Source organism: Anser anser (assembly GCF_964211835.1).
Source record: "Anser anser genome assembly, chromosome: 13".
NCBI lineage: Eukaryota > Metazoa > Chordata > Aves > Anseriformes > Anatidae > Anser > Anser anser.
Genome location: NC_139734.1, coordinates 5,827,687 through 5,854,667, shown reverse-complemented (window position 1 = coordinate 5,854,667; position 26,981 = coordinate 5,827,687). Strand labels below are relative to the sequence as shown.

At 42.7% G+C, this 26,981-nt stretch overlaps 1 protein-coding gene across 3 annotated transcripts in view; it reads left to right on the top strand.

The window, feature by feature from the left end:
- Window positions 1–26,981, top strand: part of TRPC5 (transient receptor potential cation channel subfamily C member 5) — a 99,871-nt gene that overhangs the window by 48,698 nt on the left and 24,192 nt on the right. For all 3 annotated transcript variants that reach the window (XM_083797343.1, XM_083797345.1, XM_083797344.1), the window contains exons 4-7: window positions 12,631–12,967; window positions 15,851–15,990; window positions 20,018–20,340; window positions 24,741–24,936. In XM_083797343.1, the coding sequence (XP_083653469.1) occupies window positions 12,631–12,967; window positions 15,851–15,990; window positions 20,018–20,340; window positions 24,741–24,936 (996 nt within the window). The remainder of the gene's footprint in view (window positions 1–12,630; window positions 12,968–15,850; window positions 15,991–20,017; window positions 20,341–24,740; window positions 24,937–26,981) is intronic.

Genomic DNA, 26,981 nt, shown 5'->3' with positions numbered 1-26,981 from the left:
CAGTAAACATCGTCGGGGTATATGCAACTCCACCTTTAGATCTGGCCTGAGACCCTCAGTCTTCGCAGTGAGCAGCCTGAAGGAGGGCTGATGAGTGAGTGGAACCACATCAGCTCCTTCGGCCCTACCTTCTGAGAGATCCTGGCATCATCACAACGGGTCCATCTCAGCCTGTATCCCCAGGTAAATCCCTCTGCCCTGTAAGCACGGCCCAGGGCAGGCTGTGAAGACCTGAATCACTCATCATCCAGGCTGCAGGTGCATGTATGCCTCGTGGCACAGGTACGGGTTTCATCTTCAGAAGGGTAGACAATTCTCCCAGTTTTTTTCGACAAAAAAAGGTACAAACTTGGATTCCCCCAAATGTTACATGTGCTAAGTGTTTTATAAACTGACAAAGATGTTGCTTACAAGGAAGGAAACCCTTTTCCTTTGGGAGAGGACCAAAAATTGGGAAAAAAAAATCCTGTTTTTCATGTTTGTTTTCAATAAGCCCCTAGATCCTAGAAGGTAAATTACTGTTCACACAGAAGGAAAAAAAATCAGTTATACAGGAAAGATTAAAGTGTGCCTTAATGTAGCTTTGTATACGTTGCATATACACAATATATATTAACATACAACACTGCATATATTTGATATTAGTACATTGTACGTGCTGTGCAATGTTCCCAGGCTCCCTCTCCACCTCATCTCAAGTGTGGAATGGTTGTGTCGTCAGGGTCAGATTACAGAGGAGCCCTGATAGTTTCTTTGGAAGATAGGAAAGATTTAATATTTGTGGTTGCTGTTTGCATGGCAGTCACAAAATATTAGGAAAAAAAAATGAGGGCATCTGTAGTACATCGTGAAACATGATGAGCTAGATCCAGCACTGACACATCAGTCTTCTCTGGGTCCACTTTCAGAAGAAATAATCTTTGTAGGATCGTGGGAGTTCATGTGCTTAGAGACAAGTAGGCTTTCCCATAAATGCTCTGTAGTATATGGCATTTATCTTCATATTACTGCTTTCCATATTCTTTTATTCATGACTAATTTGGAAGAAGAAAGGTGCTGAAGACTTAACACAAAAAGGCTTCAGTCTTCACTGTGCTGTTTCTGGCACCAAGTTAGCTCTGCATTTGTTAATTTGTTTGTATTTCTAAGAAAAGATGGGGAGAAGTCATCTCTTAGGATCTCGACAGGCACTTACACACGGTTGTATGTACAGTGTACTGTCACTGTATTAAAGAATAAGAACATAGGCTGAATTCAGATATAATTTCTGCGTCCTTTAATGTTTTTACATTGCCAAAATAATGTAAAGCAACCGTATTGTAGCAGCTAATCGGGTCTAAAAGAGCAGGTGACTCCTTGCAGAGTAATTTGAAGTTCTGCAAAGCAGATACAGCGTTCTGCTAAGCTGCAGTACCCATAGTACCAATATACACTCAGCCCGTTCCAGCCGTCCTGCTCTCCATCACAGGTCATTCACGTCTTCAAAATGAAGTAGAACATCACAGTAGTGGGTTTTTAATACTTTGTATTTTTCCTGTGCTGGTAGTTGCAGATGGCTTTGCAGGTTCAATTGAGATGTCTGGAAGAAACACACACAATGCAAAGCACTCAGAAAAGATGTATTTTATCTAAGACTGTTTTGCTTAGCACTTTCACTGAGTTAGATCAAAGGGCGGCATGAAATTCCCTTTCAGAACCTGTAACCTTAGTCTCTCTTACTCAGTGTACTCTAAATCAATGACAGGGAAGGAGAGAAATGGAATTGTTTGTTTTTCTAATTCAGAAATGGTGCTCTTTGCTGTTTGCTCTTCAGGATGAAGCTTCAAAAGTTCCAGTTCATTTTTCCAAGTCATTTACATAGACAAGTACCTCCTGAGATACAGTACCGGAGTGAATGAATAATCATTCCTGCCATGCCACATATTTTTCAGCTGTGTCTTGACTCCGTCAACTGCGTGGCTGCGGTTAGAAGCACAGCATCCTTCCCCGGGGAGCGTGCATAAACTTGGTGAATTTCTAAGGGCCCTTCAGTTAGCGTATAACAAGAGCTTTTAAAAATATCAGAAGTGCATGAAAAATGAAGTGCGAGGTCTGTGAAAATCAGAGCTCATCTACTGCACCTTGTTTACCTGTTTTGAAAGCCACTCAGGTATTTTGATGGATAGTCGCAGATCCTTCTTTGCTTGCAGCCAGGGCTAAGTTGTTCTCCCCTGGTTTTGTCTGTTTTCTTGCCACACTGCCTGGAGGCATAATGATACAAGGCTGAGTATTTGTATTGTGCTCCTTAAAGGCACAATAAAAAGCTAGCTCTTCAGTGCACTTGCACAGCTCAGATTAATAAACAGGGTTGTGCTTTCAGGTTTCTAGAAGGAAATCATTCCGTGTCATGAAAAGATCTTTATTAGGACTAGATGGGGGGAGGCAGAGCTGCTGCCTGTGGGAGCTTTTTTCTTTTCTCATGACCTGACACATCCATATCCCCCAGGGTATTAGGTAGTGGAGATGGTGTGGTTACACCACTTCCCGGTCCATCCTGCACCGCAAACCTGGACATAAGGTGAGGGGTTTCTAACCCAGTGCCCGACTGTCACCTTTCATTTTCCATTGGCATTTGTTTGGTATCGTACGCAGCAAAGTTGCCATCTGATGTGTGAACAGCGGCCTGTGCTAAAGGAAGCTGTTCTGTCTCAGACTCAGTCCCAGCAGGCAGACGACTGCATTGCAAAATCTTCCGTGCATGTGGCACCAATGGAGCTGTTATCAGCAGTGTCAGGACTTTGGGGTGACAGGTGGGGACACTTGTCCACATTTGCACTCCTAACACAGGTTTTTTTTCCTGCTGATTGCTGCCGGGGCAGTGGGGTGAGTGGTACGTACCCCTCCTGTAAGGGTTGTGCCGTTGCCAGATTTATTCATTCAGTTCTGGAAATGAGTGTGGAAATCTAACCCCTACAGCTGCATTGTGTTACAGAAATTAAGAGAAGTGGCATCTTAGTGTAATGTCTCCCCAGACTGGAAAGAAGAAGAAGAAATATTCAGAGGACTGATGGTTCATCAGTTTGACAAAGTGGACTTGAATGTTTATTTGAGGAAACAGTATTATTTGGTATATTATTCATGTAATACCAAAATGTTCTAACTTGATGAAGGTTAGGCACATATTGCAGCTGTCGCAGAACAGAACTGCAGAAGACTCTCTTTTGACGGCAAAATCATCTCTGACTAATCTTGCCATGCACAGATTTGAAAAAAACAACATAAGACTGTTATGTCAGTCAAGGACAAGGACTCTGCTTGAATTAGGGTAACATGTATCAGGCAGTAAATGCCTGGATCATTCGTTAAGTCATTTTTGGTGCTGGTGCTTCTAACTTAAATGGTCTCTTGGACAAAGACAGGAAATATGTTGAAAGCTAAAGGGATTGTAACAGTTTTAAGAGTGATTTAGTGAGTTTGTCAGTTCCCTTTACTTCATCTATCCCATCAGTCTTGTTGCTAGTAGGAGAGGAGGGAAGCCAAAAGCGGGACATGATTGATTGGCTTTCCACAGACAACAGAAACTGGAAAGGAGAAGTGACACCTTGGATATTGTGTGAGCAGCGTTCAGTCTTATCTTGTCTGAAGGTCTAGAGTATCTTTCAGAATCAACTGTACATCAGTCTAGAAGAGTATATCGTATTATTTCATACTTCGCTTTGAATGATACCCCAAAATAATGAACTCTGGGAAGAATATTGCTGTGTACTCTCCCTTTTGGATATAGAAATTATCATTATTAATTATCTGATTTCTGTGAATTTCAGCTTCATTTTTGTCTCTTAGTGAAGAGTGTTACAAAACTCCATAGACAAAGGAACTGAGATTCCACTCCCCTTCCGCCTCTCGCGCATACTTCAGATCCATCATCATCCAGACGAGCCATGTAGATGCCTCATGATTGAAAACATGGTTACGTCGCACTTCTTCACTCCGAGACAAGTGAGACGGATAGATGGGTTATTCATCATCCCCCCCTAGCTGAGATCTTGTGCAGAATGGCATTTAAAAGCTGGGACTACAGTTTTTGTGTCCTTATTCTTTCTTTCCAACCCCTGGCCAGTTGAGCAAACATCCTGCAGCGAGGAATATGTCCTCCTCACCCTACAACAGTGATATTACTCAGAGGTAGCCGTCAGAGGTTCCCAGGGGTGTGAGAAGTGTTTGCAGCATGCTGGTCTGTTCTTTTCTGGATATTGGAGAAAATTTACTCAAGAGAAGGTAAGGTAGAAGGAAAAAGGGAACCAAAATTAAATAGTTTCAAAATAGACATTTCTCAGGCGTAGAAAGGAAACAAATGAGAAATGTTTTAGAAGTTTTTATTAACACTAATAGGATAAAGTAGGTATGTATTTAAAGATACTTGTGAATGACTTTTAAAATTCTCATGTTTTCTTTACTTGTCACTTATTTAATGTAAATGTTAAAAATTCACTCGGGAGAATAAACCCAGCCTTTTAAAAGTCAGTACCTGCTCCACTTCCTCTGAAGCCTGAGGGAGCTCCCGGTACTCACTTGCAAGACCTGTAACTCTTGAAGTGCTGTCTGCAAGAGGACTTAGGAAAGATTGCAAGGTTTGTCTCTAAGCGGTTTTTAGCCTGAGTGGTTTTTCGGTGCTTCTGTGCAATGTGTCTGATAGCCTCTGCTCGGCTCTTGGAAATCGCTTAGTGCCATGTGGATTAACTGACCCTCATCGCTTGGGCTCAGCACCTCCTTGTGCTGCACCTTTGGGAACTGAATCTGTGCCTAGGTAATCTTTGTAACAGAACTGGAATATTTTCTGGAATTGGTTCTGCAGGAATTTATTTATCAACTCTGTTCTGCTCTCTGCTAAAATGCATGCTCTAAATTTTTGCTTCTCCTGCTGCAAGGCTCCTTTCTTTTACCTGGCCTCTCGCTCAGGCTCTGACCCAGCAGAGCTGGGCTGTGGGCTGTTGGCTAGCAGGGTGGCCTCCACGAGCACTGTTCAGCAGCTTGCCTTTATTCAGGGCAGGATTTATGCCCATGTTTACATCCCGCTGGCATGGGCTATAAATAAAAATCTATAGCTAAACACACATTTAAACACTCTGAATAGAGGTGGAGGTAATCTCAAGCTTAAATACTTTGTTAATTGCTTCTTCCATGAGTAGGCACTCAGGATTTACAAGCTTCTACCTTTGTCCTAGAACATGCGGGACATCTTTTATTTAAATATTTAAACCAATCCAGCATAAATTCATGAAAACTGTGATCTTGATGGAACTGTGGCAGGATTTTAGCAGTTATTCGATCTTGCTTTTTGTCAGCATTCACATCACTAGTGACTTTCCAGTTGCTATAACTTAAACTGAGTTCGTGTCTGCTACCGTCAAGAAATGTGTTAGGGATAGGAGACCTATAGTTGAGATTAATGTGTCATCACCACTTAAAATATTTTAAGAACAGATTAGACAAAATTCTGTGTAATTTAAGGCCATATGTTCATCTGTGGAGGATCTGGAGTTTGTTTTATCCACCAGCAGAGGATCTGAGCAATTTGGGTAGCACCAGGTTTCCCTGAAGGACTCTTCCAGCTGAGCTAGTGATCTTAATGGCAGGAATAACTGCCATTTGGATGTGCATCAGTGCTTCGCTGTGAGGAGTAACATACATGTGAGTAGCAGCTGTTTTCGGTAGGATATTCATCCTGTACTTCCCTGAAGAAAAAAAAAAAAGAAAAAAAAAAGAAAAAAAAAAGGAAAAAAAAAAAGAAAATAGATTATCTCTTGGAAATGCCTGATGAAGAATGTTGAGCTGTAGTCTCTTCTCTCTGAGTTACCCAGCCTCTCCTCCAACTTCTTTGTTTCATTTCTTCCCTTCTCTCCCTGTTGCAGAAAGTACTTAATTAACAGGATGAACAGCCATTAGGTGTTTACCCTCTGCAGTTCATGCTTCAGCAGCAGAATGTAAATAACTTTGCAGTCATTAACAAGGTTGAACTTAAAAAAGAAATGTGCTACAAAAGAGGATTTTCTTATTCATCTCACTGTTTGCAACACTGCAAACTTGAGGAGGCTGCTATTTCTTATGTAGAATATCTGATCTCATAGGGCTTACTGGCTGTCTGCAGCAGACATCAAATTAGGCCACAGATAGTTACTTTCTTCTGTTTCTGGGCTAATTTAGAGATGTAGCTCTTTGAGTATTGCCCACTGGAATTTCCTTTAAGAGCATTCAAACTGATAAAACAATCTCATTTCCTTTCTTGTCTTTGGTTACAAAACGGAGGCAGAATGGTTCTTCTGTCGCGCTAGAAGTGCCTTGTGCTCCTTGGTTCTGAGCAGGCACATCTGGAGGATTTGGGAGTGCAGGAAAAAGGCTATTTTAAAAGTGTGTGGGTTTTGTACACCAGTTCATGTTTCTGAAGTCCAAGTTAGAGTAAGGAGCTTCTGCGTCTTCACAGAAGGAAAGAAATTCTAATCAACTGATGCTGGAAGTTCGAGTTTGGAAGGCTGAGCTCCCACAGCCCACCTGCAGAGCTGTATCGATGTGCGTGGGGTGAGAGGGGCACAGAGCTGCTGCTCCCCGCCCTGCCTGGCCACACCACACTCACCAGCACTGGGTGCTTGGGTGTCCTCAGAGACATCTCCCTTCAACCTGGGGACTGCCAGGGAGAGAGTGCAGGGAGTAACCCGGCAGGATGCACAGTGAGTGGAGAATGGCAATGGCATCTATCCTTCTCATGGCAGGATTGGATTCACAGGAAACCTTCGTTCCTTGCAGCAGTAGCTGAAGTACATACTTACGCTACTGCATCAGACACTGCAGCTACCTGACTGTCACACAGACTGCAAAACGGAGCTCAGTTTGCCTGGAAATCTGAAATAAAGCCAGAATAGCTTTAATTGTAAAGGGCAGCAACAAATAATCATACCCCCAAACGCAGTAACCTTACAGCTATTCAATTGCTATGTTTTGGATAATTGCTATGGAATATAGTCGTTATATAATATTATAATATAGTGTAATGTAATATAATGCTTATAATAAGTAATACATAGCATATAAAATAATAATAACCCGAAATGCAGTAACACTGCAGAAAATGCTGCATTCAGCTACCAGGTTTCGGATAGCTGCTGTGGGATATGGAGCTGTTGGTGAGGTCTAACCTGTCAAAATGAGTGCCAGACAGGGAAAGCAAACTTAATTTCATGGCTCCCATGCCACATTTGGCTCTCAGTGGTAACCTCCCTGGGAGCTGCTGTAGCTGACTAACAGAAGAAGGCAGTCCGGCTTACTAACACGGGGCTGTGTAGTTATAAATTAGTGCTTATTCATCTATGAAGAGCATTCACTATCACTGTCTGCAGCAAGGGTACAGAAAAGAACTCCAACAAACTCCAAACAGAAGAGCCTGTTGGCAGCCGTCACGATAATCAGAATAAACGCAGAGAGATACTGTGCTCAGCCCCTGTGATGTCTATCAGGGAGCTATTTCAGTTGCTCCCTGAGGCATTCACATCTCAGCCCATCTGTGTCTGATCCTAAATTACTTATGACTGTGAGAGATAAGGGATTTCCCCATAGATAAGGGGAGGGGGGGTGGAATATAATTTTTGTGTTTGATATTTATATTAATGGCACAGCATGCAGAAAGCATTTAATTCCCAAGAAATAGAATCTAGGTGACATAAAAACATCAGTAAAGATTAGATATTAAGAAAAAGACACTCCATCCAGCAGCTGCTGTCTTCCCTTAAAAACATTCCCCTTGGTAGGGGATCAGGTGACAATGAGTATGATGAGCATCGAGAATGAAATTCTCTAATAGCACAAACCAGCTGCAAGCCAAATGTTACACAAACACCCTGGCAAGACTGAAAGAAGAAAGAGAAAACATAAAAGACTTGGTGTAGCAGCAGTTTCTGCCCTCAAAGTGTTTCCCAGCCGTGTCTGAAGCTGCAGATCTCACTTCTTGGAAAGGTGAAGACACTTATCCCCGTTTTCAGAGGCCAAATGAAGCGTCTTGCCTGATGCTGGCACAATGGTGCTGACCTCAGAAGAAAGTACGCTGAGTTGCATCTTACTAGTCATGAAGTGAATCTCACCTTCAGCTAGGGACAGGTTCTGCTCACAGATAATGCAGAAGGAGCTTGCTCTTCAGATTTCCTCCCAAAGAAACGCATCAGTGGCTTTGTCTACAGGAAGTCACCAGCCCAGGCAACGTTATGCCACAGGCATTGTAGCACAGAATGTTTATTTCATGCATTAGTTGAATTGCATATAAATGCCACCTTTTAGAAGCCTTTCTTTTCGTTAACACAGCTGTCAGAGCGTTGTCCATCATGTCTCTGGGATGATGACACCTGTAACAGACATGGGAGGCTCCTACAATGCAGCAGTATCGATACGGTGCCCGTTCCATACTGGAGAAGCACACCGCAAGTCATATGCTCATCTTCCCAAACACAGCGCCCGCTACAGTACATCTGCCACTGATTCTGGGCCACCTACAAAACTGGGACAATATGCAGTTTTTGAAATGATCAAGCTCTCGGCTTCTCACGGTGCAGAAACTTTAACTGGTACCAAATCCTGTCGCATACAGTATGTTCATGTGAAATGATAAAAGGCTGTGATATACACACGCGCTATTTCTAACTGCAGCAAATGGAAAGGCTTTGAAAAAAAGATGAAAAAATGTCTTTGGGACCCTACCTACATGGAAATGGAGCTTGTGCTCAGGAAAGGCCTTTGCATAACCGATGTCGGAAAAGTCAATTTGCTTTTCCAGCTCTCAGTTTTGCCTATTCACAAAGTAGAAATAAGATTGTTTCCTTAACTTTATAAAGAAATTGCAAATTACGGATGAAAAGTTCCACAACACTGTTACAGTTTTGGGTTACTTCACACCTCAAAAGGGCTAAAGCTGAGCTTTTTCCTGGTTTGGTATTTCATGTGTAATGATTTAGCCCTAGATGATCTTTAATGAGTTGAGCATTTGATGGTTTAGTCAGCGAGTTCTGGTGACAACGCCTAGAAACAAAGATGAGACTGCCATTCACAGCACTACCTAGGGAAGTAGCTGTTAGCCATATTCTCTCAAGTTAACGTGAAATTACTGACAATTGGTTCTGTAGTCAGCACACCAAAAGCTTCTTTGACTTTTTCATTATAATTCAGATTTCCGGTGTTTATGCACACCAGAAAAACTGCATTTCAGCCAGCCGTAGTCTTTGCACCACGTAAGATCTAAGCCGTAGTAGCTACTAATTTTAAATCTGTGATTAATGAGTTGGGCTAAGATGAGTTAGCAGAAACGTGCATTAGTTATGTGCATTGGTATTTTCTTTTTAAGAAAAGCAGCATTTGACGGTTTGTGACATTAGGGAGGTTTTCCTGTGTGTGTGGTGTGCTTAAAATTTCCCTCAGGCCATTTTTAGTGAGGTTGGGATGGACTTGATTGGAAAATTTAATGGCTTTTTCTGTTTCTGTTCCCTTTTGCTAAGCTGATCTTTAAAGCTGGCCTTTCATGATGTGTGAATTTCTCTCCATTTGAAGAACGAGCATCAGAGACGGCATGGAAAGCAGATTTTATAAATGAGCTATTAGGCAGAGAGGAGGCACTTCTGAGATGCTCGCAAGTTGCACAGCAACCAGAGGAACATATAGTCATTTGATTTCTCAAATGACTCTGACTTTGACTCAAGGGAAAAACAGATTTGTTCTCCCCTTAAAGCTTTCTATCGTATGTGATAAAAAAAAAAGTGTTTATACATTTTCCCCCTCAAAAAAAAAGTTATACCTCATCTCTGAGAAATAGCAGTGTCTATTACCATGTAAATTACTGCAGAACATGTCCGGTCACAGCTCCTCTTTGTGATCTTAAATGAAAAAATCCAGCAGCATAACCCTCCCTATCTTCTAGCTTTTAAACATAACACGTTGACCCTTCTGAAACAACAGATTAAAAACCAATGAACCAAGCAAAAATCAATGCTTGGTGTTTTTTTCAGTTTCTGGAGAATCGTTTCTTTCATCTCTGTCCCCAGATTTGGGATTTTACAATACCATTTTCTGGTAGTTATGGGCAACAGGTCTTTGCTTTTTCTGGAGATCATTGCCATATCAACTGTTGTCCAGTTCCTGCTGTGTGTGCTTGTGAAGTTAGTTCCAAATCAAAGGTGCTTCTGATTTTCTTTTCTGATACCCTCTGGACTGCTGTGTCACTCGTATGTCAGATGCAGCAGTCGTGTTTACTGCAGTAATAACACGTAAACATCCAGCTTCATAACTGCCTGCTGCGCCTCTTGGAGATTTTAGTTTCAGTACTAATTTTGGTCAGTCCATGTCTTTGAATTGCCCAGTCCAAAACCGGTCTGATTCTGATATAACCAACCAGTTACAAAATAGAAAATACATTCACAAAACTCAAAAAGAACTGCAGAAATGACCTTGCTTAACTTCTGTGACATGTTACTTTGCTTTCTACAACACCGTTCACACCAAAAATCCATATTCAGAAGAAACTAGGTAAGATGTAAGAGCTGGAGAGAAAGGAGATTGTTATTTGATTTTTTTCCCTCTTGCTGTACGTTGTTCCTGGTCTTCTGGCACTGTGGGAGCTCTGCAGGGTGTTTCCAAATACCACTTGCCATCAGAATGGGGGCTTGCGATGCCACCGCTGCCTCGTGCTGTGGGATCAGGGACTGAGGAGACCCCAGCATCGCCTCCTCCCACTGCCTTCGCTCGTCTGCTACTGCTAGCTCATTGCTCCCTTTTATTTTGCGTTGGTTTGGCTGTTTTGAACGTGGCAGGATCGTGCTCTGCTTGTGTAGAGCACTCTGAGAATTGCACGTGAAAAGTCCTTGTGTACACTAAATAACTTTGGGCAGTTCTGGCAGGGCTTGGGTGTTTAAAAGATACAGGCGTGTGCTGAAACTTGCATTAAGAAATCGTCTCTTTCACACCAGATGTGATCTCCTGGTGGCAAACTCTAGGTACAAACGTTTTAGATGTGACGAGGAGAGCCTTGTAAGTAAGTGTCTCATAAATGCACACGAGGTGGCTGATGTGTTCTTAGCCCTGGCTGCATCTGCACTGGGTGGACTAGTGTCTGCACAGGAGTTTCTGCTGGGGCTGAAGGTGCAGAAGGAAACCCTTGCATTCAGAAGCCAGTCCCTTTGCCGCCACCATGGCATCTTTCTTCCAAGAGCTGTTTTAAGTTATAGTGGGAAAAGAGTGCTTTGCCTGATAAAATCAAGCTTCCCTGACGGGGATAGAAGAGAGCACTACACGAAGATAGCACGTTAGCACGCCATCCCTCCCAGAGCTCCCTGTTAAATAGAGATGAGCCAGGTGTAATGAACAGCAGTGTCGTCTTAGTTGAGGTTCACTTTGGAACTCGCAGAGCCCAGTGACAAACCTGAGTTCAGCAGATCAGGAGGGGTAACTTCACAGGCTGCTGGAGGCTGGCAGGGACCTCTGTGCCCATCTGCTCCAGCCCCTGCTCCAGCAGGGCCACCCCGAGCAGGGTGCCCAGGACCACGTCCAGACCCGTCTGAAGATCTCCAAGGAGGAGACTCCACAGCCTCTCTGGGCAGCCTCTGCCAGCGCTCAACTTCCTTACGATGGGTTAGAAATCAAATACACAAACACAGTTGTCTTGATCTTGCAGACATCTCTAATTAGCTCTGGGTCTGAAAAGTTCTGAAAATCATGGGGCTGCCCAGGTATAATCAAGAACATGAAGTCTTCTGGCACAGGCCAGAAATATCTTGGCTTGAGTTTCTGATTCCAAAGGCTGTTAGGTATTAAAATTGTCAGAAGTAGTTGCAACCTGAGCATTTGTGGTATGGAGTCCCTGAGATGCAATAAATCGCTATCACAAAGCTGGTTCTCACAGAGTGAAAGTCAACTTTCAAGCATCTTTTTTTTTTTTTTGCCAGTGTGATCAAAGGTTTCTTTTTGCCTCTGCTTAATCTCTTACCTTCTACAAGCACTCTCTTAGTAACGAGGCACGTTTACAAACGTGCTGTCCTGCTCCCCAGCAGATGTCACCTGGCTGAACTTTACATTACTGCAGGCTGTCTCATGCCCAGCCCGGCCCACACGCACATATGCGGGCATCCTTACACAAATCATGTGTAGCACCCCACACGCTTCTGGAGACGTCCTCTCTCCCTCTCTCTGACACATGCACACACACAAACACAGAGCTTTACATCTTTTCCCTCCTGCCTTGTCTTGTAGTTACTTCTTAAGATGCTGACAGTGATTCGTTTGACACAGTTGAAACCTGAAATGTGCTGAAATGTGCTGAAAAAGCAGGGGAAGAGAAAAAGCTAATAGGAATTTTAGTTGTAGCACCTTTGCACGAGGCTTTATGTGTGGTGGGTGACTGATAGGATGTTTCAAATGGAAAAGACCTCATAGAAGAAATCTTAAATCCTGTGAAGAAAAACAGAGGGAAGTCTCCCTCCTTTTTTCTGTCTGTCCCTAAAATATGTTCTCCTGCCCCATACAAGCCCCAGGTTGTACATGTGGATCTGTGTGGGCCCTGACACATATCACAAGGGGCAGCACGCATGAAGTACCAGCCTGTAATAATCTTTCTCTTCTCTTCCTCAGTTTGTTGCTCAGCCAAACTGCCAGCAGCTACTAGCAACGCTTTGGTACGACGGTTTTCCAGGATGGAGGCGGAAACACTGGGCAGTAAAACTCTTGACCTGTGTCACCATCGGACTGCTGTTCCCTGTGCTATCTGTGGCATACCTGATTGCACCGAAGAGCAGGCTGGGACTGTTCATTAAAAAGCCATTTATCAAGTTTATCTGCCACACCGGCTCGTACCTAACCTTTCTCTTCATGCTCCTGCTGGCATCGCAGCACATCGTCAGGACCGACCTTCACATGCAGGGCCCGCCTCCCACCATTGTGGAGTGGCTGATCCTGCCCTGGGTTCTAGGTAAATGAGAAACCCCAAAAAATCCTGAGCCACAGTCTCCTGACTCGCGCCCATGGCAACTGTGTGGAGACTCATTCCTGAGCTCAGCATCAGCAGCGTGTAAAGAGATTTGGCAGCCAACTTCAGTCACTGCAGGAAACAGCTGGGCTCCTTCTGGAACAACAGATCCTGTTGGCCTAGGGCTCTTCTGCTGTTCGTGGTGCCATCTGACATGCCTTTATAGATGACCCTGAGTAAACCTCAGCAGGCAGAGCTCCCTCCCTGCTTCCCACATGCACTGTGCAAGGAGCGGGTATAGGAATTAGCTTCTGGGTCATGCTAGTGACAAATAATGTCACTTGAATGCCGGCTTCCTTCTGCTGGTACATGGCAGGAGGCAGAGCTGAGGACTTGCCTCTGCTTTTGCCTTCTCGCTGATCTGCACCGGGACTCAGCATGCAGGTACCTGGGCTCCCAAACAGCCTGCAGGAAAGCAGAAAAGGGAAGATAAATCTCATGCTGCCTTATGCCCATGTGCTGATAAACACTGACCAAATCAATATTGATTTGCCCTAATATAAGCAGAAGAAGAAGGGGCTGTCTATTATGAGCAGGTTAAAGCTGAGGCTGTTATTCTGGTCTGGCTTGGGCAAGCATAACTGAAGAACAGGGGTGTCCGGGTCCCCCAAGGGTAGGAGGTACAGGTGAGGTGGTGAGGTGGGATGGGAGGAAGTGGATAGAGCCACTGAAGAAGAAGGGACACCTCTCTCAGCAAACCTCAATCTCCAGAGCTCTCCCTGGGGCTCCTCGCTGCTCCTCATGGGTCCACCTCTGCATCCCCGTGCCTGCTGGCTCCTCTCCTGGGGTAACACCAGGACCCGGCTCCTCCTTTCTGTGGTGGCTCAGGATCAGGCTGGTTCTGTGCCAAGCACGCCTAGCTGCTCTCTGTGCCAAAACTAAAATTGCTGATGGAAAATGCAGAAAGAAAATTAGAGTTGCAAACGTGCTTACAAATCACTTTCCATCCCGACCCAGGGCATTTTGCTCTTTGTGTAGCTCCATCACAACTTCCAAATGGTAACTCAAGCCTCGTTACCTTCCTAGCCTGGCTTATGGCACTGAGGTGTACGTGTTGGTAGAAACTTAAGCTGAGAAGGTTAAATGTCTTTTCTGATCTTAGGTGATCTCTGCTCTTTATCCTTCACTTCACAGTTTAAATTGAAGGAAATGGTGGGCACTTCAGCAAAATTGATGTGCAGATGAAAGGATAATCCATAGAAAAAGAACTTTCAAAATAGCCTGTCACCGTTCTCTCTTCTTATTTTTTAGTTCCTTTGTTTCAGATACATAGGGATGTTTGGGGATTGTTGATTAAATGGGAGAAATTAGAGCAGTTTCACGAGATTAAAGGTTATTATTTATGAAATATCTTCCACTATAAAAGGAGAGAGAGAACAGGCACACACAGCATTGCTGTAACTATAGTAACCAGCAATGATAACTCACTATAAATACAGCATATGAGTTCTTCAACAGGCTCCACTCCATTGATTTATTTTGTGTTTTTGTGTGCATGCAAAGATTTGGCAGCTGTTAGAAAATTACCTTATTGGCCTTGACATTATGCTTGCCTGACCATTGACCTGCTGGCTGGCAGCTGAAGAGCTAAGATTGATACCTGGATGTTTGCAGCAGTTCATTTCAACATTATCTGCTCTTCAGGTTGAACTTTCAGGTCCTAAAATTGAGCTGCAAGTGGCATTTCAGTGACCACTGTGGTATCCTGTGGTTGGGTATGGGCAGCCATTTGGGTAACTGTAGCAGTAATATACTTTGAGGTATATATTTTTTTTCTTTTCACACATATTTCGGGTCTTCAATGCGAGGATATTGTAAACTGGCTAGTTCAAAATACCAGGGGCTCTGAGGACATGCTGAGAAGCATGGTGATGTAGGAGCCTAGCTGCCATTTGCTTTTTAATTGGACTTAGGCTCTCAAAAGTACTTAAACAGGTCTTAAGTAAAGGACATACGAGTTGCTTAAAATGAAAATTTTATGCCAGATAATGAACTACAGAAGCTCACCCTTACCCCTCTAGCAGCAGGGAGGAATAGTGAAGGTTAGCAAGTGCCAGATTATTATTCAAATTATTACCAGAAGGCATTTCAGAGTTGAGATGATGGGCTCTGGCCATATCCTTGAGAACAAATTTTCACCTCGCAAAACCCACAGCCATATTTGACATTAGGTGAGTCATTGCTGAGAGATGTGATGCCAGGCTGCAGTGCCCTTTTCCATGCTGAGTCGTACCTTTTTTTTTTCACAAATACTCCCAATGGGCTTTCAGTGCAGCAAGATGTATAAATGCAGTAACTGAGCATAGAGAATGAATTCACTTCTTCCTTCTCTGGTGTGATATTTCCAGGTCAGGGAGGAAATATACTGGTATGCACAAGCTGGTACCAGTGTCGCATGTTCTGCAGAGAAAGAAAAAAAATCAGTACTGTCCAACTGAGCAATGAATTACTGTGGGAGCAGACAATCTATGGGAAAAACATAACAAATACAGTTACTTAAATAGTTTGTTCATATAAAACAAATTTCGTCTGAGCCAATCCACTCATACTGGTTACAATTAACATATGTTTCAGGCAGCCTCCTTGTCTTTGTATCTGGAGCCCTGCATAGGAAGCCTAGGTCTTTCTCGGATCTCTCTAGACTGCATTCCTAATGGAGTTGTAAAATGCCTCGTAATCAGCATGATTTTACTTGTACAAGACAGGAGGGATGAGGCATTTTTTCCAAACTGTTAATTTATAATTGTCTTTTCACATCACATACGCACAGTAGTTTAACGGCAAATAATACCTTCTCGTGACAGTGAACTCTCTTTCTTTCTGCAGGTTTTATCTGGGGAGAAATCAAGGAAATGTGGGATGGTGGATTCAATGAGTACGTACATGACTGGTGGAATCTGATGGACTTTGCGATGAACTCCCTCTACCTTGCAACTATCTCCCTTAAAATTGTTGCCTATGTCAAGGTACAGTAACCTGGGCAAGAGAATTTGTAACTTGTTTCTGAGAACTGCAGTATATGGGATAGAAGCTATCAGACACAAAATTACAGATCAAAGAGAAAAGCTACTTTTCAAGCAATCCAGTTTTGAAAATTCACCTGGAAAGTATTAACTTGTGTGGAGAATGATCTTCCTTCCCATCTCTACTCTTTGGTTAATACTGACATAGATTGTGTGGGCATTGCATAGAAGTTTCCAGACTTCTGTGCATTTTGTAGCTACTCAGTTGCCAAAGATATGTTTTGTTTTCCGTGTTGACATCTTTCAACAATGCTAAACTTCACGAAAGCATGATTTTTAAATAAAACAGTAAGGAACAATAAGAATAGGGTTATCTGAAAACATCTCCCGCCAAGATTTATAATATGTAGTCTGTGAGCCCCAACAGATCTGTAGATTACTTATCAGGAGTCTGTGAAAAGCCTACCAAGAAAAGCACACCTGCCGGTAGGGGGCTTCCATCTGATGTAAAGGAGTCAACTTCTCTTCTTGAATATATAGGTTTAAACTGTAGGCAAGGAGATGACAAAGGGGCACGCTGGAGCTTTAGAACTATAGATTCCTCACTGTCATGTTACATTTGTGGTGAGAGTGCACATCAGAGCTCATCCTCAAAAGCACCTTCCACATCTATAAATTTCTGATGCTCCAAGTTAGCATATGCACAGGTTTTGAAGCCAGAGGATCGCCTGAAGCGCTTTCTCTCTGTCTCTGTTTTTCAAAGACACAGACAACACACAAAGGGCCTCCTGCAAAGCTCCTTATGCAGTGGCTGTCTTTGACTTCAGTTGGAGCTGCGTGCTTGGATGGCATCCATCTCCTGAGCCTGATTCTTTTCTTGATGTGAATCAGCTATAAATTCACTGCAGTTAGTGGAATTACACAGGTGTAAATCAAGTAACTATAGTCTGCCCCTTAGCCTTATGCACTTCGTAGTTCTGCTGTGCTACTGTGTAGGTCTTGCCCAGGCAGAAGGCTACTTCTTGTAGCCCACTCCTAGAAACCAGGATAAGCACATCCCCAAAAGCAACCCTGTGTAGTCCCCCACCCCGAAGCTTGTATGCAGGCAGAGGGGAAAAGAGTTGAAAATTTCACAGAGCTCATTGACTCCAAAATGGGAATGCTCTTACATAAACCCTTCTGCAAGCAGTCCTGCTACGGAGCCTTTTTAAAATCCAGAAGGCTGCATAGTGGTGAGTTGGGTTTTCAAAGGAAAAAGCTTCAAGACAGTTGCTATTCCCTGAACAGGCAGCTCTGTGACAGCATCAAAGCAGAAACAGATTACGTCTTTTTTCTCCTAACATTCAGAACCAGTGAGGAAATTAGAGACTTGAAAGGTTGGTCTTTAAACTGTGAGCAATACAGAAAATACTGGAAATTGTAACATTCATGAACAAATCCTAAAATGTTAACAATCTCTTTCTTTCTCTCTCTCACACACAAATTACTAAAAGAGCCATGCATCCACAGATTTACATGGTCACACACTGAGATTTAAGCTCACAGCCAAACTACACATAAAAAGGAAGTACAGCTTTGTTTATATACTTTGCAAGAACTACAGAAACACACAGGCTAACTACAGAGACCTATATGCCAGCACAAAAAAGAATGCTTACAGGAATGTATCCATTTGAGTACAGATCAAACCCATTTGGATTAAACCTGGCTAATCTGAGGTCTGGTCCTGCCAAGGACCAATGTCAGACCATTCCAAGAAGTGCAGAAAATCTTACATAGCAGTAACTCTGAAACAGCATGCCCCCGAAGTTCCCTCCTGACCTACGTTGCTTAAAGGTTGCAGTACACTCTGAAACATGAGGATTTAAAACATAATGGTTTCAAAATCTTTTACAACATGACTTAGAAAGGTTTTTGTTATTTATAGAACAGCCCGGGGCTGGAAAAGGCTGGTATACATGCCAGTATACTATAGTCTAATGTTTCTTGGAACTTCAAAAGATTACATGGACGTTTAGCTTTCTGCCAAATATCAGAAAAATAAATTGCATACCGACACTAATGTTTTCCATCCTTGTTTTTAACTGGAGACTTTTTATCCCCCGATTTGACTGGTTCCAAGACCTGGCCTCAATATTATCTAGTAACAATGAAATCTTCAGCCTAATTATAGGGCAAAAATACTTTCTTAATCAGTTTTCATTTGCTGCATTGAATTATGTAATGAGGAAGGGTAAATGTGACTGTCTGTTGTAACTTACTTGTACTACTCTGTATACATTTCTGCTCTTTTTCATCTTCCAATGCCTAACCTGAACAACTCCAGTCTTTTCAGCTTCATTAGATACTGCTGAAATCTCCGATTTCTCTGTTACCTGTGGTGCTGAGCTGTTCAAAAGTGACTACGGTTTTCCAAGCAAGGATATACCATCACTTTATAAAGGGCCAAAATATGACCCTAACAAGTTGCTTTAAAAATAGATGTGAGATGAAGAAGAGCTTTTCACATTCCTTCACGTGCTCCTACCCTGGCAGAGAGCCCCAGGGCTGCTGCGTCCAGCCAGCATGCAGAAGAGAATCGCGAACAAATGTGCAAATGTGCTCCCTAGGCGGGGAGGCTTGCTGTTCACAACCACCCACCCCTACTGTTGGTTATCGGCAAAAAGTTTTAAACGTCTGCTTGTTTGTAAACATTTTAAGACCCGTCTTCAAATCAAGTTAAAAAAGTCAGGCCTGATGTTCATGGAATAGGCAACGGTTCGGAAATGTCAGAAGCAATCAGAGGTCGCATTGAAATGCCTTTGTATTGTGTCTCAGCTCCTTCATACGGAGGAATAGTTGGAAACATCTACTTGCTTTAGCTGCGTCCTTGAAAAAAAGTGAATTAATTTATTGGACCGTCAGATTTATATGTAAAGTCCCTACAAACTCATCTGCCAATGTGATATTGATACCATTTCCTTTTGAAACATACAAAAAAAGATATTAAAGAGTCCTAAACACTCTTAGCGATACTATTAGCAATATAATTCTAAGTGCATATTTTGCCTTTTTATACATGTTAAATGAGCAGAAACAAATGCTAAAAGGATAAATTATTCCTTGATGTTAAAATGTCTTTGACTCCATTCTGCTGTGGCAGTGTAGCTAAGCCAGAGAAGTTACATTTGTATAACCAGCTCTTTCATGGTACCTATTTGCATCTGGCTGTACCTGGCTCAGATAATGCTTCTGCTTTTACGGTTACATTACAAACCAAGTTAATTTTATAATTGAGGTGCTCAAATGTATCCATTATTTTGGCTGTAATTAGGACTTCTGCTTTAGGTACTTTCCGAAAATTGCCATGACAAATTAACTAATAAGGAAATTAATACGAAGACAGCATTTTGGTTCTGGGCTGTTGGTACCTTTTTGAGATTACATTGGAGGGAAAGCATCCACTTCTGGTGTTCCATCGTTCATTGCTTTCCTTATTCCCTTCTTTCATTCTCATTCTTCCTGGAATTAGCAGTGTTTTGAAGGTGCAGTAATATTTAGGGGGAAAAAGAGAAAAAAGATAATTGGAAATGACCTGAACCTGCTATGGGGCAGTCCAAACCCTTTTAAGTGTTTAAAGAGAAGAAGATCACATGTGAACCCAAGGACCTGCATTACCCACAGTGAATTCGAAATTCAGAAGGCCTGTTATCTAAATTTAGGCTAAGTACAGTCCATATACCAGAAACCCCTAGAAAAAAGCTGGTCCCACTAAGCTATTCATATTGGGGGGTCTAAATCTGTAGGAAGTTCATAAGAAGGCTTCATTAAACCTAAATCTCTGCCCCGATCAACTCAGCTTTGGTCCTGATTCCTGAATTCAGTGACTCCTGAACTGACACTTGGGAGTTGAAAAGCACTTCTTGTGTCACCAGTACCTGGTTAGTATTTATTTACAGGTAAAGCATTAGTGTTAGCAGGTGTGAGTGTTCGAGTTGTCTGAAAATCATGACAACATAATTCACTTTTATACCCTTGTTATTTCTTTCAGTATAATGGTTCTCGTCCAAGGGAGGAATGGGAAATGTGGCACCCGACTCTCATCGCAGAAGCCCTCTTTGCAATATCCAACATTTTAAGTTCCTTGCGTCTCATATCCCTGTTTACAGCAAATTCACACCTGGGACCCTTGCAGATTTCTCTGGGACGCATGCTGCTAGACATCCTTAAATTCCTTTTTATCTACTGTCTGGTGCTTCTGGCTTTCGCCAATGGACTGAACCAGCTTTATTTTTATTATGAGACCAGTGCCTCGGAGGAACCCAACAACTGCAAGGGGATCCGATGTGAGAAACAGAACAATGCCTTCTCCACGTAAGATGTTCTTTCCTTTATGATTTTAAGGGTGACTTACACTGTCTCCTCTCTTACCTGCCCTTGCGTGTTGTCTTATCATTGTGCCGAAAGTGTCTTTATTTATTCATTTGCAAATATCAGGTGAGCTGCTCAACTGTGCAGGAAAAGTGTGAGTTAACTGGGGCAGAGAATTCTGCTGAGCTTTGCTGTCACAGAAGGGCTTTTAGGTCTGGAAGTGAGAGACGATCATTTTAGTTCTGGACCAAAAAGCTTTTCTATGTGATCCTGCAACTGAAATTTTATGATGGCTACGTACAATTTCAGGATATTTGACAAAGCAGGTATCCTGTTGTAGTATTTGTTTTGTCTTATTCTGGAGGAAAGGGGGAAAAGCTAAACAAAATGTAGAAAACAAGGGATAAACATATGAAAAAAAACGTATTAACAAATAACATGACAGAGCAACAACAGTCTCACCTAGGCCATTTTTATACACACGCAGTTACAGGCTTCTCTGATTCTCTTGCAGTGGGGTGAGACTAAAATCACATCAAAATCCATTTTGCTGGAAATGCTGGTACTTTACTGAGAGGTTGGCATGGAAATCGCTGTGCTGACAGCTGGCAGGGCTGAAAGACAAAGCACATGCTGAAAAATAACATGAATTGTCTTTCTGATCTATTTGTTTTAATTACTAATAGTGGAAATAATTATAATAATCAGCCCCCATCCGATTGTTCTTGCTGGTTGCACAGTACTTAAAACACAAAGGGAAGAGAAATAAATAAAGCACCGTCTAGAAAAGGGCCTACGCCCTGCAAGCAAGCAAAACAAAACTGTTGTCCACCACGTCAGGCAAAATTAAATACAACTTAGCGTAATGCCCAATAATTCTCCACCCTTCTTCAGCTGAAGGCTGGAGGTTAAAAAAGGATTCGTGTCATTTTTGCACTGTTATCAAAAGCAAATGATGGCTGACACCACATTGGAAGAGGGAAGACTCCAACATTGTCTCTGTCATTGGCCCTCCTTACAAGAAGGGGGTGATTTTCCTGGGATAAAGTCCAGCCTTACAAGAGCCTCGTAACCAGAGAGTCCTGGTAGACCATATGTGCTGCCGTTTCCACTGCAGAGCAGGAACACCATAGGCTTGATTAATTTTCTCATTAAACCCATCTATATCTGGAGGAAGTGAATGGAACTGCACTGTGCTAATGAAAAACAGAATTAAAGACTCCAGTCTTTTTTCTGTTTTAATTGTTTGGAATGCCCCAGAAATGTGTTGTGCTGCCCTTGCGAAGGAATTAAATAACAAATGCTATTCCTTGATCTGCATCCATATTGACGGAGCAGCCAGAGGGAGAAATGTTTGGCAAGCACAATGTTTGTTAAGTGGCAACTTCTAGCTCGGGAAGGGTCAAAATCACAAAGTTCAGGACTGGAGTGTGCCTTTCCCTAGAGCTACACTGAACAGATGTATTCCAGTTCTGCGTTCTGGTTCGGACCTGTCTCCACTGCCAACCAGTTGTTTTACAGACTTCACTGTTGGCAGATTAGTGGAGCAAGCAAAAACAAGATTTGACTAAAGAAAAAGATGAGCAGGAAGAAAAAAAAACAACAACAATAACAAAAACAACAACAAAAAGATTCTCAAGTAAGTAAGAAGGTACAACATCTTGAGAACTAGAAAGGATACAGAACCACTTAACAGAAAGTGTGTGGATCAGCTTAAATGCAAACCACAATTTCTCCTACACAATTTTCACCCTAACATGCAGTTTGAGCCCCCCTGCCAAGGAGAATGTAGCACAGGAAGGAAACTGAGGGGGCTCAGCCTTTATGACAGAGGTTTGTTTAAAACAAAATCGCAGTGGGAGGGGATCCATTAGGACTGAGGTCTCCTGGCAGGGGACAGAATGCTCTGCAGTTACTTTTTTGTTTGAGCCTTGCTTAAGAAATTTATTTAACATGTTCTTAAAAGTTTAAATAGTCGTTATTAACACCCCCAGTACAAGCTGACATTTGGCCCTTGAGCAGACGCACAGCATGGGTGAATGGCTAAGAACGAGCAACCTGCAAAACAGAAAATTACATCGTTGGGCTGGGGAGAGCAAGCATGACTAGAGTGAATTCAAATCAGAGCTGGTGTTACCTCAACTTTGCTCGTAGTTCATCCCTAATGGAAGAATAAATATGAAAAGCTTTCAATCAGTCCCCTTTGATTCCTACCAGCATTTCTAGGCAGACACACAATAAGATCTAATTTTGTAAGGGAAGGAAAAGCAGGACACTGTTCGCGTTTGTGCAGCTTGTTTAAAATGTGACGACTATTTACTGGTGCATTATTTCCTATTACTCCCAAAGGAAGGGTTTCATATTTTTTTGGTGAGGAAATTTTCTGCATCGCAAACACAGATCACGGAAAAGTAATATTCCTTTGTGACAGCAATGAGGTGAAGACATGAATAATTTAAGTTTTTATGGTGTGGCTTAAGCATCCCTGAGAAAGCAGCGTGTCTCCTGCCTAGGCAGGCAGTTTGAAAGTATGTTTAGCACTGTGCTTCTGGCAACTGCAGAAGGGAGAAGAGAGAGAGGAAGAGGAGGAAGGGGAGGACGAAACCACTTGCACCTTGCTGTCTGCAGAGAGCTCACTGGAGAGTTGGGCTGGCAGCTGGGCTGAGCCCCACCTGAACAGAGAAAAAAGATTGTAGTTCTTGCCTGTCATTAAACAAGGAAGAAAGACTTAAGTCTTACTTCTGTGCAAAGCTGCAGAAACCATTTGCTGTATTTCTCAGCTGTGACTACATGCCCACATGTTAATATATTGGCCTTAATCTGGGCACAGTTACACTCCTGGTTGTAAAACTGGGAGTTCAAGGCAATGCACTAAGCACTTCTGAGACTGATTTCAGTTTCATGTAAGCATGACAAGGACCTCCATTTCTCCTGAGGCTACACCCTAATCAGTACTTTCACCATTAATAGTTAAAATAAGTTAAAAGATAGCAAGCACTCCGCTATTTTTAATAGCAAAATGCTTAGCATTCTTTGCTTAATCCTTATTTTACCATTACCTCACTTATTTAATAACCCTAACAGCCTGACTTCTGGGAGAAAGGATTTTTGCTTTAGAGCCTTCGTTATTTTGGCCAGTGAAAAACGATGTCCACAAAGCACAAAGAAACTAAATCCCCATATAAAGCATGGGGCTATGTGAGGAACAGATGCCTGGAGAAGCCAGGAGAACAGATTCCTGGTATGTTAAGTAAAGTATCCGAATTTATTTTTATTGATTTTTCTAGTAAGAGCATTTGAAAATATCTACTGACCCCAGGCCAAAATGGGAACTCTTAAACAGGCATATAAATGTCATTTTTTGATGATATAAATGCCATATTTTGGAAAGCCAAAACAAAGAAGCCCAAATAGAGCAATTATTTAGATTGCTGATTATGTATTTGACGTGATTGCAAAAGGTCACTTGTCTCTGGCTGAAGCAAACGGAGACCTGGGATGATCTCATCAGCTGTAAAGCACAGGGGGGTCAGGTCTAGTTCATCTCTGGATGGAAGACTTCAAAAGAAGAAAACCTCTCAAGCTGAATTAATGCGATGACTCCCTTTCATCTGAGTCATTACTGATCAATTGTTGCAGCATGATACTGAGGGCACTGCTCTGCGGTGGGTGGGAGCTGCTGCACAAACAAGAGCAGCATTTTCAGCCACGTGCAGTGCTGTCAGGCAGGGTGCTAGCAAGCTGGCCTGGCTCACTTGCAGTCCGAGTAATTGCAAGCTGTTAGCCTACGTCAGTGCAGAAGGTTCAAGAGGCTGTGATTTCTTGCATCTCCTCCCTCGTGATGCCTTGTTGTGGCACGCAATTTGGTCGTGCTGTACTTGAGCATGGGCTCCGTGAGCATTTAGTTTGCAGACATGTTAATGATGCAGGCACTGGTTAAACAGGAGAGGTTATATCTCTATGTAACAGCAGTGTCACTCCATGCCAGTTTTAATTAGAGGGAATATACCGGGGTTCTTTTTGCATGTGTGAACATTGGGAAAGGGATTTGTCATTTTTTTTCACAGCAGTTAGGCTCATTGCATCTCACAAGGATGTGATTCTCAGCCAGGTAGTGGATGTTGTTGATGTGATGCAACTCTTCCAACGGGTCACTGTAGCTGGAGTGCAGACTGCCTCCCGGGGAGAGTAAAAGGCTGTGCTGAGCAGCTGCTCCGTGGCATCCCAAGCTCCCGATGTTGATCCATTCCCACCTGAGTGCTCCTAGTGCTGGAGTGCTTCCAGTGCCACCAACAGAGCTCTCACATGGGGTGACACCCAACCTCAGCACATCCAGAGCTCCTAAAGGCATTGATTTCCATCTCCCAGAGCCAAGTAAAAATCTGTGTTTGTTTTTCCTTCAGACTTTTCGAGACTCTCCAGTCACTCTTCTGGTCTGTGTTCGGTCTGCTGAATCTCTATGTCACCAACGTGAAAGCCAGACATGAGTTCACAGAATTCGTTGGAGCCACTATGTTTGGAACCTACAACGTCATTTCTCTCGTCGTGCTGCTGAACATGCTCATAGCCATGATGAACAACTCCTACCAGCTCATTGCTGTAAGTTATCTTATTCTCTATCTTTTCGCGTTCGTTTTTCCCCGCCGTGCCTCATCTGTTTGCCTTGTAGCAAGTGTGTGTCTTCTGGGACACTGGAGACTGCTGCCCCCACTCTTTGACAGCAGATAGTTGGGATTTCTACTCACTAGCTTGAATCATGCTTGTGGAGGAGGTTTTGCTCTGTTGTAATGTTTCGTATCTGGAAAAAGCTTATTACCTCTGAATTGCCCTTGTCTTCTCCTGTAGACTAACCTTACTTATCACTTTGTCATTAGCAGCTGATTTGCTATGTAGCAGAGAGGGCATATAAAGGGAAGCCTTTCTGCTGCATTTTAGCCCATTTGTTTTTAACTTGCTTTTTTTTTTATTTGTATATTTTTCCCCCCTCTCCTATTACTGCTTTCTCATTTGAAACTGTGTGTATGGGGCACCCAATCTGCAATTTCTTATTCCATACTCTTCCCACTGAAATTAGATCATTTCCATCTGGAACTGCAACTAGTCTCTTGGCAGCTGACTCCCTAAACCTGTAATCTGAGATTCCTGGGTAGCCTCAGCGCAGGATGAATCTGAGCTGAGGCAGCTCCAGGCTGCCAGTTGGCTGTAGAGCCAGTTTCAAACTTAACTTTATCTTCATACAAATGTTCAAAACTGGTCTCTCTACTGTAATCTCATTCCATGCGCCTAAAAGCCAATCTGTACATTTATAATTACATTTGTCAACAGATTGAAAACTAAAGCAGCATGGCTGTGCATTTTAAGTGTCTTTAGGTAAACTACTCAGAAACTGTAAGGAACAAAGCTCAATTCTGTGTGCAGAGCACTTAAGGTAAACCAGTGGGCACTTTCTAAAGAAGAGCTGATAAAAAGTGACATCAACTATGAACAGAAACAGGAGTTACAAAGTCATTTGTGTCCTCAGTTGGTCACTCAGAAGTACAGGCAGAGCAGAGACTTTCCTTTGCATTGTATGACTGCTGGATTTACTCTAGACTAAGGTGGAGGAGACATCCATCTTTTTCTCAAAACAGAGAAAAAGAACCTGCACCAGCTCTGCTACTGCTTCTATTCCCAACTTCCTGGGGAAAACCTATGGGTGAACTCCTTTGCTGACTGAAGCACACAGAGAAGACCATTGAGTTGTCTGCTTGAACGGTTTCCACAGCTGCTGTTGATTACCTGCTGATTCAAGCAGCTCCTAAATTCAGTTATCTAGTCAAACTGAGCAGAAACCCAGCCAAATCGGTGATACTTTAGAACATCTGATCTTTATCACGTTAAAAAGTATGAGAAAAACTGGACCATTGACCTTCCAAAGGAGCAGGAAAGCAGCTTATCACAAAGGCAACGCTCCTTTATCAGTCTGTTTCAATGCTTTAAGTGCTTTCTCTTTGTTCACTGCTACTCCTCACATTCCAGGGAGACTGGAATGAGGGGCAGAAAACAAAGATGTTCTCTTCAGACATTTTCTCCCAGTCCCCTTGCTTTATTGTCATCAAACAGGCTTGTCACTGACACAATGCCCAAACTTAAGACTAGCTGAAGAATGGAAGTATTTGTTATTCACTGGGATATAAACCACTCATCCTTCTTTTCTCAGAATAATTTGAGTGTTGCAATGACACATTAGAAACAATCCCACATCTTAGAGAGACCCATCATAACAATTAACTGAAGTGACTGGTCCAGAGCATGGAAGTCTCTTTTTTTGGAAGTTTTTGTATACACAGCATTTGGGAATAGTGAATTCCTTCATCAGAAAGTACTGCTTATGAGAGACCTGGAGGTAAAGGGCTGGAATCACCAGGCATAGCCTAGGCATAACAAGCAACTCGGCGTGCAGCATGAGGCCCCTGCTCAGAGTAACAACAATGAAAATGCTCTGGGATACTTCTTTGTCACTTAAGCTGTCATACTGCAATTGCTACTGAGAGCAGTGACATTTCTCGGGAAGACAAGAGACAGTCACTTCCAGCCTCGGCTGGGGCACTGCATGCTGCTTTGTTTTTTGAAGCTAACATTTCTGCATGCTCATAACATTCTCC